This window comes from Cetorhinus maximus, chromosome 18, assembly GCF_964194155.1.
Source record: "Cetorhinus maximus chromosome 18, sCetMax3.hap1.1, whole genome shotgun sequence".
In the NCBI taxonomy this organism is placed as follows: Eukaryota; Metazoa; Chordata; class Chondrichthyes; order Lamniformes; family Cetorhinidae; genus Cetorhinus; species Cetorhinus maximus.
Window position 1 is genome coordinate 50,305,015 of NC_135896.1, and position 18,325 is coordinate 50,323,339.

An 18,325-nucleotide genomic window follows, 5' to 3' on the forward strand; every position below is an offset into this window, starting at 1 on the left:
CTGAGGTGCAGAACAGAATTTGTTGGGAAGATATGCTGCATCATATTACTGCATTTCAGGTTGCAAAATCTTTAACAGTCCTACCACATTTTGCTTTCAAATTACATGATCCAAATAGTTGGTAAAGTGATCTCCACTAGAAGTTGTTCATTATTCCTAGAACTTTGTTGCTTATAAGCCTCGAGGGTGCAGTGTGTTCATGAGTGTGTAGATACTTTATATGGGGAGGTGCCCAGGAGAATCAAGATGTGTTACATTTTAAGTTTCATCACGTTCCATATGACTATTAGAATAATTCAGTTAAAAGCATTCCAGTTAATTAACAAAATTCTCTCACCTTATCAGTGGCATGAGGTGGTCATTAAACTGTTTGTCAAACAAATGAAAAATGGTATTTGCCTGTTGCACAACATCTAAAAAGTAAAGAGGCGCAGTCTTGGAATCTGTAGATGGGATTGCTGAGGGGAAAAAAAAAACTTGTTCTAAGCTTTCAGTCATGGATAAAACACCAATTTATTATCAGAACAGAGTTAATTAAATATTATCTATCTGCTTTATTAATTGTCTGGTTCATAGAAGCAGATTAACGTAACCAAATTCATAAAAGATACAGGCTACAGGCTTCATTAGTCTAATTTCAAATAACTACAAAATAATGAAAAATCAATATGCAGACATCAACATAGTTTCAGAAATGGAAGTTCCTACCTCACCCATCTTAATTTCTCAGAGGAAGAGGTTAATTCAAGTGGAATGGAAAAGCCCTATATAACATGGTTCACCACAACTTCCAATACGCTTTGGGAAAGTTCCAATCTAAAGGTATTATTTACACTCAAAGCTGTGGGGATTCAGGGCAAATCTTGGGAACAGCCAGGACATTAGCCGAAGGGTAGAAAGAGCTGGGTTTTTTTTTAACTGTAAAGAGTTATGTTGAATGGTAGGGGGAGGGAATAGGGTACCAAGAAGCAAAAACAGGCATTCAGGTGATGTAAGAATAGAGGTTAGTTGATTGCATGAAAAGTCTTATGTGGTGATGAATGCATGGATAGGAGAGACCACAGTTTTCATCTTGGAAAAGTTGTATTTGAGATGTGATTTTATAGGGTATGCAAACTAGTCAACGGACACAAGGAGTTAAATCCAGAATACTACCTTCAATTTAGAGTCCTAAGTTCCAATTAGTAAAAAGAAAATTTAGGACTCATCAGGAAGCTCATCTTCTTAAAAAGTAATGAACATACTGAATAGACTTACAGATAGAATGTTGAAGTGCAAACCTGGAAATCATTTTAGAAATTGCACTGCATTGGGTGGATAGGAGAGAATTTCTAGATGGATGAACTAATGATCTTACTAATCCATAACTACCTATGGATCTTGCAAATACAGACTTAAACTCTATTAAATTAGATTTACCTTACAGCAGTGCTACTTCAAAATATATACCATAAATTTTTATTTTATAGCACTTTTAACATAGAGAAATGTCCAAAGCCACTAAGGGAAATGGAGTCTGAATCAAAGGAGATTAGGAGGGAGGGATCAAATGCCCGCTCAATGAGATGAGTTTTATAAGGAAAAAGAGCTAGACAGGTTTGTTGGAGATGGAGGGGGGGAGTTTGAGTGGAACCTAGGCAACTGAAAGCACTCAGGAGTCCACAAGAGGCCAATGTTTGAGGGATGCAGAGATCATGGGAATGGGCATGGGGGAAAAATGACATCCTATATGACTACGGCAGTCATAAACTATTCCCCCGAGTCTTCTCAAACAGTTTGCAGCCTTTGACAAAGTTCATCACACCATTCTCCTCCAATCCCTTGCAGTCATCCAGATGGGTAGGACTGCACTCCTGTTTCTATTCTTATCTATCCAGCCATCAACAAAGAATCACATGCAATGGCTTTTCTTCCTGCTCTTGCACTGTTAACTCTGCCGTTTCTTATTTCTCGTCAACATGCTGCTCCTCAATGACCTCATTTGAAAGCACAGCACCAGTGTTCACAAGTATGCTGAATCTACCTCACCAGTACTTCACTCCCCACCAGCACTGCTTGTCAAATATCCTGTACTGGATGAACAGAAATTTCCTCAAATAAATATTGGCAAGACCCATGTCATTGTCTTCAGGCCCAAAGCAAGCTCTGTTCCCTCTCCACTGGCTCCATCTCTCTCCCTGGCATTTATCGGAGGCTGAGCCATGATATCATATTTGACACAAGGTGAGTTTCTTACCATATATCCACACCATTAATAAGACACCAATTTACACCTCGGTAACATCACCCAATTCTGCCCCACCTCAGTTAATATACTGCTGAAACCGCCATCCATGCCCATTACCTCTAGACTTGGCTATTCCAATGATGTTGCTGATGGGTAACATATAGGTGAGAAATAGGACAGTCGTAAGGATAGGTCCTTGGGGAATATGTTCCCTAAATCGGAGGTCATCCAAAAACTTTACTGCCCATGTCCTAACCCTCATCAACTCTTGTTCATCCCTGTGCTCACAGACCTATATTGGCTTCCAATTAAGCAACACCACCTTTATAAAATTCTCATCTTTGCTTTCATGGCCCCGCTCTCCCTATGGCAGGGAAGCCAAATAGTTACTTTGCATGTCTTCAAAGAAGATAAAGAAAATCTCCCAGAAATACTAGGCGACGAAAGGGCTTGTGAAACTGAGGAACTAAAAGAAATGAGTATTAGTAAAGAGGTAGTACTTGAAACGTTAACTGGATTGAAGGTTGATAAATCCCCTGGACCAGATGAACTTCATCCCAGATTGTTGAAGGCGATGGCTAGAGAGATAATGGATGCATTGGTGGTTATCTTTCAATTCTATAGATTCTGGAAAGGCTGCTGCAGATTGGAAAGTTGTAAATGTAACTCCTCTATTTAAGAAGAGAGGCAGAGCGAGAACAGAGGACTACAGACCTGTTGTTTGATGTCAGCAGTAGGGAAAATGTTAGAATCTATTATTAAGGATGTGATAACTGGACATTTAGAAAAGAAGGGTCAAATTGGGCAGTTTCAACATGGATTTATGAACGGGAAATCATGCTTGACAAACTGAGTTTTTTTCAGGATGTTACTTGTGGCATTGATAAAGGAGAACCAATGGATGTGGTGTATTTGGATTTTTAGAAGGCTTTTGATAAGGCCCCACACAGGTCAATAAATAAAATTAGAGTTTATGGGATTGGGGGAAATATACTAGTATGGATTGAGAATTGGATAGCAGACAAAGCAGAGAGTAGGAATAAATGGATCATTCTCAGGATAGCATGCTGTTCCTCGTGGGGTACTGCAAGGACTAGTACTCGGTCCGCAGCTGTCCACAATCTATATAAATGTGGGGACCAATTGTAATTCCAAATTTGCTGATGACACCAAACTAGGTGGAAATCTAAGTTGTGGGAAGGTGCAAGGGGGCTTCGAGAGGACTTGGACAGGCTAAGTGAATGGGCGAGAACATTGCAGATGGAATATGGTGTGAATAAATGTGAAATTATTCACTTTAGTAGAAAAAACAAAGGCAGAATATTTCTTAAATGGTGAGAGGTTGGGAAGTGTGGGTGTTCAAAGGGACCTGGGTGTCTTTGTTCATGTGTCGCTAAAAGTTAGTATGCAGGTGCAGCAAGCAATTAGGAAGGTAAATGGTATGTTGGCCTTCATCGCAAGGGGGTTTGAGTGCAGGAATAAAGATGTCTTGCTGCAGTTGTATAGAGCCTTGATAAGACCACACCTGCAGTATTGTGTACAGTTCTGGTCCTCTATCTAAGGGAGGGATATGCTTGCCATAGAGGGAATGTAACGGAGGTTCACCAGATTAATCCCTGGGATGGCAGGATTGTCATACGAGGAGATCGGGGACACTGAGTCTGTATTCCTTATGTTTCAAATAATGAGGGGTGACCTCATTGCAACTTACAAAATTCTTATAGGGCATGACAGGGTAAATGTAGATGTTTCCCCTGGCTGGTGAGTCTAAAACCAGGGGGCATAATCTCATGATTTGGGGTAGGACATTTAAGACTGAGATGAGGAGGAATTTCTTCACTCAGAGGGCGGTGGATCTTTGGAATTCTCTACTCCAGAGGGCTGTGGAAGCTCAATCATTGAGCATGTTCAAAACAGGAATCAACAGATTTCTGGAGACAAGTGGCATCAAGGGATATGGAGATAGCGCATGAAAGTGTGTTGAGGTAGATGATTAGCCATGATCTAATTGAAGAGTGGAGCAGGCTCAATGGGCTGAATGGCCTACTCCTGTTCCTATGTTTCTATATTTCTGTAACCTCCTACTGGTCACTTGCTCATCCTCTGTTTTCGTCATTGTCTGCTGTGCATTCAGTCACCAAGGCCCTAAGCTCTGAAATTCTAACCTTAAACCTTCCTTTCCTCTTTTAAGACTCTCCTTAAAATATACCTCTTTGACCAAGTTTTTGGTCATTGGCCTAATTTCTCTTGTAATTTGGTATCTAATTTTATCTGTTAACACTCCTATGGAGCCGCTTGGGATACTTTACTATGTGAAAGATTAGCCTAACATCAGCAGTAGGGAAAATGCTAGAGGCTATTATAAAGGATGTGATAACAGGCCACTTAGAAAATATCAACAGAATTCGACATAGCCAACACGGATTTATGAAAGGAAAATCATGTTTAACAAACCTACTAGACTTTTTTTGAGGACATAACTAGCAAAATAGATAAGGGAGAACCAGTGGACATGGTGTATTTGGATTTTCAGAAAGCTTCTGATAAAGTCCCTCATAAGAGGTTAATGTGTATAAAATTAAAGGACATAGGATTGGGGGTAATATATTGGCATAGTTTGAGAATTGGTTAACAGACAGGAAACAGTAGGAATAAATGGATCTTTTTTGGAGTGGCAGGCAGTGACTAGTGGGGTACTGCAGGGATCAGTGCTTGGGCCCCAGCTTTTCACAATATAGATCAATGATTTGGATGTGGAAACCAAATGTAATATTTCCAAGTTTGCTGACGACACAAAACTTGGTGGGAATGTGAGTGGTGAGGATGTTAAGAGGTTTCAGGGCAATATAGACAGGTTGAGTGAGTGGGCAAATACATGGCAGATGCAGTATAAAGTGAATAAGTGTGAAGTTATCCGCTTTGGTAGGAAAAATAGAATGGCAGAGTATTATTTAAATGGTGATAGATTGGGAAATGTTGATGTACAAAGGGACCTAGCTGTCCTTGTACACCAACCACTCAAACCAAGCATGCAGGTGCAGCAAGTAGTTAAGCTGCCAAATGGCATGCTGGCCTTCACTACGAGAGGACTCGTGTACAGGAGCAAGGATGTCTTACTGCAGCTGTACAGGGCCTTGGTGAGATCTGGACAAGTGTATGCAGATTTGGTCTCCTTACTCAAAAAAGGATATACTTGTCATAGAGGGAGTGCAGCAAAGGTTCACCATTCATGGGATGGCAGGATTGTCGTATGAGAGAGATTGGGTCTGCTAGCCCCGTATTCACTGGAGTTTAGAACAATGAGAGGGGATCTCATTGAAGCATATAAAATTCTGACAGGGCTGGACAGACTGGATGCAGGGATGATGTTTCCTCTGGTTGGGGGATCTAGAACAAGGGTCACAGTCTCTGGGTACAGAATAGGCCATTTAGGACTGAGGTGAGGAGAAACTTCTTCACTCAGAGGGTGGTGAACATGCGGAATTCTCTTACCACAGAAGGCTGTGGGGGCCAAGTTATTGAATATATTTAAGGAGGAAATAGATGGATTTTTAGACTCCAAAGGCATCAAGGGGTATAGGGAGAGAGCGGGCGTATGGTGTTGAGATAGAGGATCAGTTGTGATCATACTGAATGGCGGAGCAGGCCTGAAGGGCCGAATGATCTACTCCTACTCCTATTTTCTATATTTAACTGGAAGTTGGTGTGGTTGGTTTTTATAGGTTACAGAGATGATTTGAAGGCAAGGGTGAGAATTTTAAATTTAAAACTGTCTTGGAACTCGCACTGGTCAGTGAAGATGGGGTAGTGTAACTCAGTGCAAGATAACATACAAGACTACAGAATTTTGGAGATGTTGATACTTAAGATGGGATATTGGCCAATAGAACATTAGAGCAATTGAGTCTGGAAGTGACAAAGGCATGGATCAGGGTTTTAGTATGATATTGGCTGAAGGAGGGAAGAGCATCTGATGTTATGAAGATTAAATTAGGTAATCCTTGTCAGAGATTAGATATGGGTTCAAACAGAATGCAGAGGTTGTGAACAGCCTAGTTCGGTTCAAGTGTGGTCAGGGAGTTGGATGGAGTCGATGGCAAGGGTGTTGAGGCTAAAGGCAATAACTTTGTTCTTCAGTGTTTAGATGGAGGGAAGTATAGGGCTGCACCTCAGACAAGCAGTTTGACAACACAAAGGTATTTCAAGGGGTTGAGAGATAGCGAACGTTAAGTAGGGTGTTATTAGCATATACGTGGATGTTGGTTTCCACGGCTTCAGATGATATCACCAAGGGAGAACATGCAGATAAGCAGAAGGGAACCATGGATAGTGCCGAGGAAACTGAGAGAGAAGGAAGACAAGCCATTATTAGAGATGCTTTAAACAAGATTAGATAAGTAAGGCCAAGCTGAGAACAGTCTCACACAGCTCAGAATTCAAGAAAGGGCTTTGGAGAAAAACTATATGATCAACAGTGCCAAAGGCTGCAGAGAGGTAAGATGTGAAAAGCTCATCAGAGTGTACGCCATTCCATCACTTTGGTTAGGGCCACTGTATTGTTGTCTGAAGGATGGAAATTTGATTGGAGTGGTTTAAACACGGAGGTAGAGAAGAAATGGGAGATGACAACATGTTAAAGATTTTGGAGAAGAAAGGACGATTGGAGATGTTACAGCAGTTAGTGAGGGCAGAAGTGTCAAAGCTGTTTATTTGATGAGGCAGCAAAGACAATAAATTTGAAAACGAAGCTAGGCAATGCCCAAGGTGATAAATCACTTACAATATCAGCTAAAGTAGGGGCTAGGAAAGGAAGTTGGTTGTTCGTAAATTTAGTGAAAATAAAGAAATCTAACTCATCCAGAGAAACTTCCATTAATGGAAGTTCCATTACTAGGAATTACCTGCAAGTCCAATTTCTAGAGCATAGTCAATATGCTCAACACACAAATACTCCACGAGAATAGTAAATATTCGAAAAGCATTCTTTGGTAAATCAGAAGAGTCAGACAGCTATAAAAAAAAGATAAGAATTAGTAAAAGTGGGCACTGCTTAATGTAATAGTTATATTGAGCTGCCACAAAGAAAAACTTCTCCAGAATAACCTCTTGCAACAGCTTTCAAAATGGAAGCTTGGAAGCCATGAAAAGTGATACTCTACTATTTTTAACCCACTTGAGGAAAACTACCACATAGCTCCAATCCCAAAAATTCAGTACAATGTAGTCATTTTGTATAACATTCTTACCCTGTGACATCTCTCAAAGGCCTGTCTGGTCTCCTGCAAAAGATTGACAACCACCTCCTGTGACAGGAAAGTCTCACCATGTGTGTCAATACTTGGCCCCAGTGGTAAGTTGGTACGTTGGCGAATTCGCTCCTTTAGATCCTGAATCCTACAAAATACACATCCATTTTTATTCCACAAAATCATCCACAATTTACAAAGATTTGCAATTGTACTAATTTATAGAAGACAAACATGTATAAAAGTATACCCAAAAAAAGTCGAGATTGCATAATCTTGAGTCACTTATCATTATGCCGATGCCAGGTCTGCAACATTTTGTAGTCAGCTGTAGTGAATCATTACAGACGTAATAAAAGCTATTTTTTTTTTTTTTAGTGAGTTCAGTGCACAAAATTACTGATTCTTGGCCTGTGCAGATTTCCTGCAGGTTATTTAGCCCTCAGCGTGAGAATTATACACAATCTCTGCCAGGGTGCAGCTCTCGTGCTCTGTCAGTGTGTAGCGCTCAAAAGCTTTCATTACTTTTATAAGTTTTCATGAGCACAAAATATCCTGTTGAAATAGTTTGCTCAATTATTCCATCTTACAAGTAGGGCTTCCCATTAGGAGAGGTTGTTTCAGTGCAGTATTTTGTCAACCATAGTGGCTGTCATTTTATAATAATGGTGTCACTCAAGCAACAATTAGAGAATCAACAGTGGGATTCTGCTTTGAAATAAGGCAGATATGGAAACTTCAATACCTGAAACAGCTGTTTCTCTAAATTTGAGAACATTGACAGAATTTCTTGAATGGTTCAAGGCAGTGTGAAATAAAAATCTCCCCAGAATTTCAGAACAAATTTTGTTGCAAGAAAAAAAATATCCAAAATTGCACAAGAAATCAGGTTTAGCAATCTTCCTAGTCAACTGGGATGGATCAAGAGATGAAAGTGAGGGTAGTGGGTGCCTGGAATTCACTGCCCAAGTTGGTGGGAGAGGCAGAAACTCCAAACTCTTTTAAAAAGTACCTGGATCTGCACCTTATGTGCTGTAAGCTGCAGGGCTATGGGCCGGGTGCAGGAAGGTGGGATTAGAAAGTGCACCTGGGTGTTCTCGGGCTGGCATGGACAAGATGGGCCGAATGGCCTCCTCCTGTGCTGTAACTTTTCTATGATTCTATGATAAGGGAAGTTAATAACTGAACTGAAATTTCATCAACTCCGCATGCATTGCTTCAAATCTGCCAGCCTCATGAATGATGAATTCATCGTTGATGAAGCTGGTCTTTTCTAGAAGCTTATACTGATGGGATTCTACTTTTTGAAACAGAAAGTGTGTTGGCGATAAACAGAAAAAAGAATCTGTGTTTCTTCTTCCGGGTGCCAATAACGGATGGATCTGAAAAACTACTCCTGTTGTTAACCTAGATGCTACAACCATGTTTGACACTTCTCTCACTTAACATTTCAATCAGCAATCTTGGGTGAAAGAATTTTTGAGTAGTACACTTAATTTCTAGATAGAAAATTTCAACCGCAGGGTAGTTACCCATCATTATGGGTAACTACTATGTGGATCCCAAAAATCTTTGCCCAACAATTGTGGAACTGATCAATCTTCCATAGATTAACATTTCTAAGCTTCAGCAGACAGACGCTGCAGTTAACAAGATTTTCAAGGGTCACTCTGGGAAGTTTGACTAGAAAAGACTAGCTGCTTAAGAGGCTAAGGCTGAATTTTCAGTTTGCTAGATACAATGAATTTTGATGCTTGATGTTGGAATTTGTGACTCAGCACCATTACAAAGTAGTTTTGCTTTTCGTGTATGGCCAGTTAAGGAGAAGAGTTTGGTGTAGTTTGAAGAAATTAAAGCCAACTCTAAGTTGCAGAGCATTTGGGGGAGTCTTCAGCAAGCAGAACCAATCTCTACTAACATTCCTCAGGTTGACTACAATCGCAGTTAATGACTTTGATCATTCAAACCTCCAAAGCGTTGAGCCAACCTAAGCCAGAATTAAATAAAGAAATTAGTGAGGATCAGGAGCTTTTCGAAAAATGATCCTATCTTCCAACTCCAGCAGCCTTTCTCAAGATGCTCGCTGACATTCAATATTATATGCAGCGTTCACCTAGCTTAGACTTAGAAATGTTAAAAAATTGAAATTTAATCATGAGCAATTACTTCAAAGGTAAACAAAATGAATCTTAAAACATGAATTATAGTGAAATTAGGATAAAATACTGGTTTTAAAAAAAAATCTTGAAATTGTAAATGCCTTCAAAACAGCCTGGAACTGATTGCAAGTTTTTCTAATTTTGCCCAGTCCAACAGAGCTTAACATTCAACAAATTTAATCGTAAAATCTCAAAAAATCATATCCCACGAGAATGGCGGGGTAGGTGTTCAGAAAACAGTTCACTACATGGACTTCAAAAATGTAGTACTACTTTAATAATGCAAAATATGTTTGCGTGCTGTTTTAATTGTGATTCTGACGGTGTTTTAAAAGACAATGTATACCATTTACAGAAATCTTTGATAATGTGCTCGATAGTTCTGAAGTCTGTCTAAAATTAAGTGAAGTAGTTTGAAACAGAGGTAACTTTAAGTGAAGTAGTTTGAAACAGAGGTGATAAGTTACAATCATTGCGGATGAATCAAAGTACATATGGGGTAGGTTTACCAAAGGACACTAATGCCTCAAATGTCCAGCCATTTTTCATTGTGGCTTTGCAGCACTGCAATTGGTGGCAATCGCATTAAGGAAAGTTAGTGCTTTGCGTATGCTGAATCAAAACATTAACTTTTCATCTAAAAGGAAGTAACTCTTCCATCAACAGAATGCAGAGAGGTTAATATGGGGAAACAAACTTCGATGTATACAGCTAATAGAACACACTTGAGCAAACTAGACAACTTAAAAAAAAATCAGCTACACTAAATTACAAATTAGTTTTTTCACACTTCACTGTACTGCATTTCCAAATGCTTTTTCAAAGCACTGTCCCTTAAATTTAATTATGTAATTGTACAGACATACCAAGCATTACAAAAGGGGGCATAGTGATGGAGTGCACCTGCTGTGCATTCAGGTCATGGTATTTAATTAGATAAATTCATAAATGCTCTTCATGTATAGACAAGCTAAGCTGGTTTCTAGACTCTTCTGTGAAATCCAAATTGGATGTCAGGCCTGAAGCAAACTCAGTCACCAAAATAATCATTAAATTGGCACTGTAAATGGCTGCCTATCATAGATAAGAAACCTTTATTGTATGAATCTGATAAATTGTTTGATTGTGATATAAATGACTTGCGTAATAAGCATATTAACAAAGTGCAAAGAGAGGGATATGGAGATCTTCATAGATTTGCTCCAGAAAGTGTAATATGTAAAACTGAACAATTTTTCAGGAAATATTTTACTTTGCTGAACTGACAGTTACCAACTCAAGCTATAAGGCCCATCGAAAATCATTTTTTTAAAGGAGGAAAATGATCATTGATGTGGTAATAAACAATTTCTAGAATGGGCCATCTGGGGAAAAAAAAAAATATGAGGACAGCGAAATGAAATCAACAAACCATTCTTTTGAATTGACCCACTGCATATTGCTTTCACAAGATGAGTATGACCCAGTTTAATCATCATCTGAAATTGTGTTTCACACATCACTCAGTTTTTTGCTACAGGCTTCATAAACTGATTTACACTTGATTTATCATTGAAGCAGCTTTGATGAGATCATGTACTACCATTATTTTGCTTCAAAAAAACTAGATTACTTTGAATTCAATTATGTTGATGAGGTTAGAAAGATTATCTATTGCAATCTATAACCTTTAGAATACAACAATTTAAGAAATTTACAGTCTTGAAGTCCAAACCATGTAATATTTTGAGCAAACTAATCTTTGGTTCTAGAATCAGTGATCGATTATGAATATTGTCAGTAAAGATTAGCCACATCCAATGTTCCCTCTAAAGAACGCATATGCACAGCAACTCAGAACGTAACATGCAACAAAATCGCAGCAACTTATATTTATATAGCACCTTTAATGTAATAAAATGCCCTAAGGCATTTCACAGGAACATTCTAAAAGTATGACACTGAGCCACATAAGGATATATTAGTTCAGGTGACAAAAAGTTTGGTCAAAGAAATAGGTTTTAAGGAGTGATTTAAAAGGATGAAAGTGAGTTAGAGAGACGGAGGGGTGTTGGGGGCATACTCCAGATCTTAGGCCTAGGCAACTGAAAGCACAGCCACCAATGGTGGAGCAATTAAAATTGGGGATAGACAACAGGCCAGAATTAGAGTGCAGACATTTCAGAAAGTTGGGGGCTGGAGGAATTTAGAGATAGGACGGAGGTTGGGGGGGGAGAGAGAGAGAGAGAGAGAGAGAGAGAGAGAGAGAGAGAGAGAGAGAGAGAGAGAGAGAGGGGCCATGGAGGATTTGATAACAAGGCTGAGAATTTTAAAATCAAAACTTTGCTGCACAAAGATTCAATGTAGGTCAGCGAGCATAGGGGTGATAGACCACTGGAATTTGGTGCGAGTTATGACATAGGCAGCAGAGTTTTGGATGACCTTAAATTTAAGGAGGTTAGAATGGGGGAGACCAGCCAGAAGTGCATTCAAATAGTCAAGTCCAGAGAAAAAAAATGTCTGAAGTAAAGTTTCAGCAGATGAGCTGAGGCAGGGCAAGGTTGGGTCATGTTACAGAGGTAGAAATAGGCAGTCTTGGTGACAGCATGAACATGCGACTGGAAGCTCACCTCGCAATCGAATGTGACACCAAGGTTGTGAACAGACGGGTTTAACTGTAGGCTTTTGCAAGGGAGAGGGATGGAGTCGGTAGTTTGAATGGAGGTTTGGAATGGGGACTGAAAACAATGGTTTCAATCTTCCCAATAGTTAATTGGAAGAAATTTCTGGTCATCCAGTACTGGATGTCAGACAAGCAGTCTAAAAATTTAACAACATTGGAGGTGTTGAGAAAGGTGGTGCTGAGGTAGAGCTGGGGTCATTAGTGTACATGTGAAAACTAATGGTGTGCTTTCAGATGATGTTGCAGAGGGGCAGCATATAGGTGAGAAATAGGAGGGGGCCAAGGATAAATCCTTTGGGGACACCAGAGATAACTGCATAGGAGTAGGAGGAGAAACCATTGCAAATGATGCTCTGGACTGATTAGATAAGAATGAAACTAGCTGAGAGCAGTCCTACCCAGCTGGACAACAGTGGGGCAGATGCTGGAGCAGGGTGGTGTGGTCAACCATACCAAAGGCTGCAGACAGATCAAGAAGGACGAGGAGAGAAAGTTTACCTTTGTCATTTGTGACTTTGATAAAGTTGTTTTGGTACAGTGCCAGGGGCAGAAACCTGTTTGGAAGGATTCAAATTTGTAGCTCTGGGAAAGATGGGAGTGAACTTGGAAGGTGATAATATGTTCAAGGATTTTGGAGAGGAAAGGAACGTTGAAGGTGGGACTGTAGTTTGCAATGATTGCGGGGTCAAGGGTTGGATTTTTGAGGAGACTGCTCGTAAGTTGTCATGTTTAAGGCAATGCACAAGAATGGTCACTAAAAATTTAACAGTACTACACATTGAAATGAACTGGCCATATACAATAAAACATTACAGGGAGCACTGGTCAGTCTCATCAAGACTTGGTCAGTTATCAAGACTTAATGAGTATTGTCTGGTTTATTTCATCTTTAAAATACAAGTCAAATTATCACCCCATGCACTCAGATCATAACCTCTGTCCTTTTTTTTAGTATGGTAGCTGTTGGTGGCGATTCTGCCTTCCCATTTGTACCTCCTCTAGACACTTTTTGTTTCCTTAGCTGTCCTATTGCTATCTCTCTTTGCCTTTCACTATCATCCCTTTTGTCATTTAATTTCTCTTGCCTTCGCTCCATTTGCCCTGCCTGACTTAAAAACATACATCTCTAAGCACTCCAGTTCTAACCAAAGGTCACCATCCTGAAATGGCAGCTCTGCTTCTCTCTCCACAGATCGTTGCCAGACTTGCTGAGATTTCCAGTGCTTCCTGTTCTTTTCAGAATTCTAGCATCCACACTTGACTCAATTTATGTCAGTAATTTAATTTCAGAGCTGAAGTCTCAATGCCATCTCAAAACTGTTAATCTGTACCCAATCTAAAAGTTAGGGTACCAATAATCAAGGGTATCTAAGGTAAGAATGATGAGAATGTCAGAAAGTACCAAAAACCTTGATCAATTTCTTAAAAATTTGCTTCATTTAAGTAATCCACTTACCCTCCAGAGCCATAAGACCGTTTTTGATGATTTTTGGAATCGTAATAACGTTGTAACACCATACTACTCCTATTTTTCAAGTACCCAGTCTCAATTTCTATATAATTTTCCAGGTATGAAATGAAAATGCCTTTGATCATCTTAGCCAGAAAGGTCTGTTTATCAGTGCCAAGGTCGAATTCTGCTAACTTGCTTGCTAAATTTGTGGTCCTGTAGGGCAGAAACAACACAAAAAAAAAATTATATTTATTACCTGCTCTCAAACCCCTACCAATGGCATTCAAACAAATGTTAGATAGCATTTTTTATATATATTAGACCAAGCTGATTTGACTTTCATGTTTCCCTTCCATTTGTGACATACTTTACCTCAGCTTGACATGTTCTCCAGAGAGTTCAGTTGAGATTTAAATGCATAATTTTTGAATACTGCCATGCTTGTATTCTATCATTGAAGGCACAGTATATTAGTGTAGTGCATTGACATGCTGTGCCACTACGCTTCTCTGGGTAATCTATTAAAAATAAGTCTTGCAAGAGTCTGGTGTTTGGGTTTTGTTCTCCAATGATACATATATCATATACCAAGGAAAGCAGAAGGAAATTCAGGCAAAATGTGCAAGTACAAAAGCAGTTTACTAGCTTTCATGTTATGAAACAGCAGCTTTAAGTGCAGCCATCAACCTGAATGAAGGGGATTAGTACTCAAATTTCTTAACTGCAGTACAAGTGCTGATATTGAAATAATTCCCAAACAAGTAGCAGAGGTCATTGCTACAAGACATCTACAGGCAAGGAAGGCTGTTTACCTTAGGTCAGCCATCCAGAAAGACCTACATGTCCCTCACTGCAACATCCAATTGTTTCTTAAATAAGTATAAGGTTTTTAATTTCTCCATTCTATCTGGAAGTCCATTCTACATAATGGTCATTATGTATGAAGAAAATCTTTGACATCAATTTTCTTCTCACTATTTTGAACCACTGTCCCTTTTCTTCTATGCTTGCAATTTAATTTGAATTAACTTTTCAGCTTTAGTATTGCTGAAAAAAGAGACACATTGTTAAAACTTTTCAGCTTGCACTCATCAGGACAGACAAGAACGTCAAATTTCAAAGGGGCCAACAATTTATGCTCCATGAGATAAGGCTGCCGATTGGTTAGCAAGTTGACTCTGATTGGTCGAGGCTTTGCCATGGAGAATGCACCAGGGAACCACTGTCCTCCAGCCTTTTGTTTAACTCAACAAAGGCACAATGCCTGAACATGTTCCTTATGCCTGCAAAGAGCAAGTCCCTGTGTATGAAAATATTTAGCTTCTATCAACTGTAAGTGAGCTGCATTGCAAGCCTGACTGATAATCTTAAATTGGTTGTTGGTGTAATTCTTAGCACACTCGGGATTGTTCAGCAAGTGCTGTCCAATCAAGGAATCATATCTTACATTTGACATTATGTTCTGAGTTTTGCAAGCTGGTTGCATATGGTCAGTACCCTGCCTATTGAGAACCGCCAAAGGGATGTGCCATTTGATACAATCCACTCATCATTGGGATGAATAGCCTACATACCTGGCATAGCACCAGCTGTGAAATTCCTTCTACATTATGCAGAACATCCTTTTGGCTTGGCAGCAGCATCTTGTTAGTGGAAAATACTACTTATCTTGCTACTGCATAGTAGCAGCGTGAAATGGCTAGCTTCATCTGTTGCTCCATGTTTGAGATACCTTACCCTTCCATGGTAATACAAGCTAGACTGGACCCTTTTCAGATCCAAAAATGGCAGCATTGGGCCCTTTCATGACTATGTGGGATGCACAGCAAACAATGATCTGATCGGGGTAGCCATAATCCTGGAGGATAGCTTTGATGCGCCCTATTTCAGCATCAAACTTGCACAGTGAGCAAATGCTCAGCATTTAGTTCTTCTGTCAGTGGTTCAGTTGGCAGCATTCTTAAGTTCTTCATGTTCTACTCTAGAAATTGAGCACAAAAAAAAATGAAGGCTGCCTGAATACTGAGAGAGTGCTGCACTTTGAGGTACTGCCCCTTTTGGATGAAACATTAAACCGACGCACTGTTGGCCCTCTCAGGTGGATGTCGAAGATCCCATGGCATTATTTCAAAGAAGAGCAGGGGAGTTCTCCCTGGTGTCCTAGACAATCAACATCATCAAACAAGATTATCAGGTAATTATCACATTGCTATTTGTGAGACATTGCCTGTGTTCCCTACATTACAGCAATGACTACATTTTAAAACTACTTCAATGGCTGCAGTTATGAAAGGCTCTACATTCATTTTGAAATTGAGTTACTTCCACAATGTAGCCGAGACAACCCTACAAATACAATGGAATACTGTATCATAGAAAATAACGAGATGAGAGAAAAAGTATCACTTCATTTAAGGAAAATGTCACTGATCTCATTAGATACAGTATACCAATCAAACTACTGGCAAAATTGCATTTTAAGCCAAAACAAGGCTTAAACTTTTTGAAAGTTGTTATTCTATTATCCCAAAATAAAGATCAATGTCCATATGAACTCTAATATGCATCATGTTAAGCAATATCTTAATTTGTTGAAGTCAATGGCTGACACTTAAAAACATCTATTTTTTGCTGAGCCAGAAATGCTATTTTAAGCACAATACTTGAAACATAAATATGAGTTTCTTATACTTAAAAAGCTGGTAACATCTTACCTTGTATACAGATCATACAGGTTCTTTAAGTATTGTTCTGCATCAGATCTTTTACATTCTTCTAATCGATCTCGGATAAAACTCTAAACAGATATGCAAAGCACAATTGTTTCCAACTCAACAGAATTTTTGAATTTATAAGCTACTACCAGTGACAACAAACTGACTGCAGCACACAACTCAATCACATCACCAGTGAAAGTGCACAGCAAATAATCACCTCCGCAGGTGAAAAATTTAACTGCAATTACAAACAGTGGCAAAATGCTTAATATTTTAATTTACATTTGGGAAACAAATTAGTTAAATGCCTTACTAAGCAATAGTGCTGATGCACCAGGGACAAGTCAGGATAACTAAAGGCTGGCAGTGTGTCACAGAAGTGAATTGGTTTGAATGTCAACAAGATTCCTCAACCAAATTTCTAAATTGCTAAATGTTTACTACTCTTAAAATTTAGAGCATTTTTTTTTGGAAATACAGGACAAACATACTTATGTTACAGACAAGCATAGCAAGTCAAGACAATGCCATGATATAGGGGCCAGTCTTCGGTCCATGACACAAACTACATTCCGTTGCATCTGACTACATCCTTCTCCCTGATCTGGAGGCTGAAACAGATATTTCGCAACCTTGGCATCCTATTTGACTCTGAGATGAGCTTCTGACCTCACATCTGTGACATCCACTTCTGTAACAATGTTAGTCTGTCTAACTCCCTCAACTTATCAGCTGCTGAAATCTTCATTCGTGCCTTTGTTACCTTTAGACATGACTATTCCAACACACTCCTGGCCAGCTTCCCAACTTCCACCCTTTGTAAACTTCAGATCATCCGAAATTCTGTTATCTGTCCCTTAACTCACTCTGCTGCCCATACCCGAACTCAAACAAAGTCCTGTTCACCCATTATATTTGTGCATGTGGACCTACATTGGTTCCCAGTTCGTAATGTCTCAATTTGAACTTTTCTCTATTGTTTTCAAATTCCTCCATGGCCTCGTTGCTCTCCATCTCCGTATGTTCCTTCTGCACTATAGCCCTCCAAGATCTCTTTTGCTATCTAATTTTGACCTCTTGCGTTTCCCTGATTTTCTTCACTCCACAATCACCAGCTGCTTTGGCTGCAAGCTCTGGATACCTCTCCCTAAATTTCTTTCTTCTCCTTTAAGGCACTCCTCGAATCCTATCTCTTTAGCCAAGTTGTTGGTTATTTGTCATAATACCTCATTTCCCTGTCAATTTTTAAAAAAAATTCACTCCCATGGAGCACATTGGGATGTTACCACATGAAAGGCATTATATAAACACAAGCCAGTGTTGCAGTATAAAGTTTAATACGATATAAATGGTGACTATTTGGAGAGACAAAGATAGGACTGAGGTTCCTTCAGTCAGCAACAAAAATTAAATATTGAATATTTTATCCAAATTAAGTGATGCAATAAACAACTTGCATTTATATAGCACCTTTAGCATAGTAAAACATTCCAATGCACTTCACAGTTGCGTTATTAAACAAAATTTGACACCAAGACACTTAAGGAGATATTAGGACTGGTGACCAAATGTTTGGTCAAAGGAATAGCTTATAAGGAGTGTCATAAAGGGTTGGGGGAGGGGAGGGGGGAGTGCAGAGACCCGAGACAGTTGTAGGGCTGGAAGAGCTTACAGAGATGAGGTGAAATTAGGATAGAGGGATTTGAGAACAATTATGAGAATTGAAATGGTGGCGCTGGGAGCCAGTATAGGTTGGCAAGCGCAGGTTTGGTGGGTGAACAGGACTTGACTCGAGTTAGAACATGGGCAGAAGGGTTTGGACGACCTCAAGTTTATGCAGGGTGGGAAGTGGGAGGTTAGC

At 39.5% G+C, this 18,325-nt stretch overlaps 1 protein-coding gene across 1 annotated transcript in view; it reads right to left on the reverse strand.

The window, feature by feature from the left end:
• exoc5 (exocyst complex component 5) overlaps positions 1-18,325 on the reverse strand; it is an 85,464-nt gene that overhangs the window by 15,287 nt on the left and 51,852 nt on the right. Inside the window, exons 10-14 of the mRNA XM_078562691.1 lie at positions 16,462-16,544; positions 13,751-13,960; positions 7,474-7,621; positions 7,129-7,237; positions 338-458 (exon numbers count right to left, since the gene is read on the reverse strand). Coding sequence (XP_078418817.1) covers positions 338-458; positions 7,129-7,237; positions 7,474-7,621; positions 13,751-13,960; positions 16,462-16,544 — 671 coding nt within the window. The remainder of the gene's footprint in view (positions 1-337; positions 459-7,128; positions 7,238-7,473; positions 7,622-13,750; positions 13,961-16,461; positions 16,545-18,325) is intronic.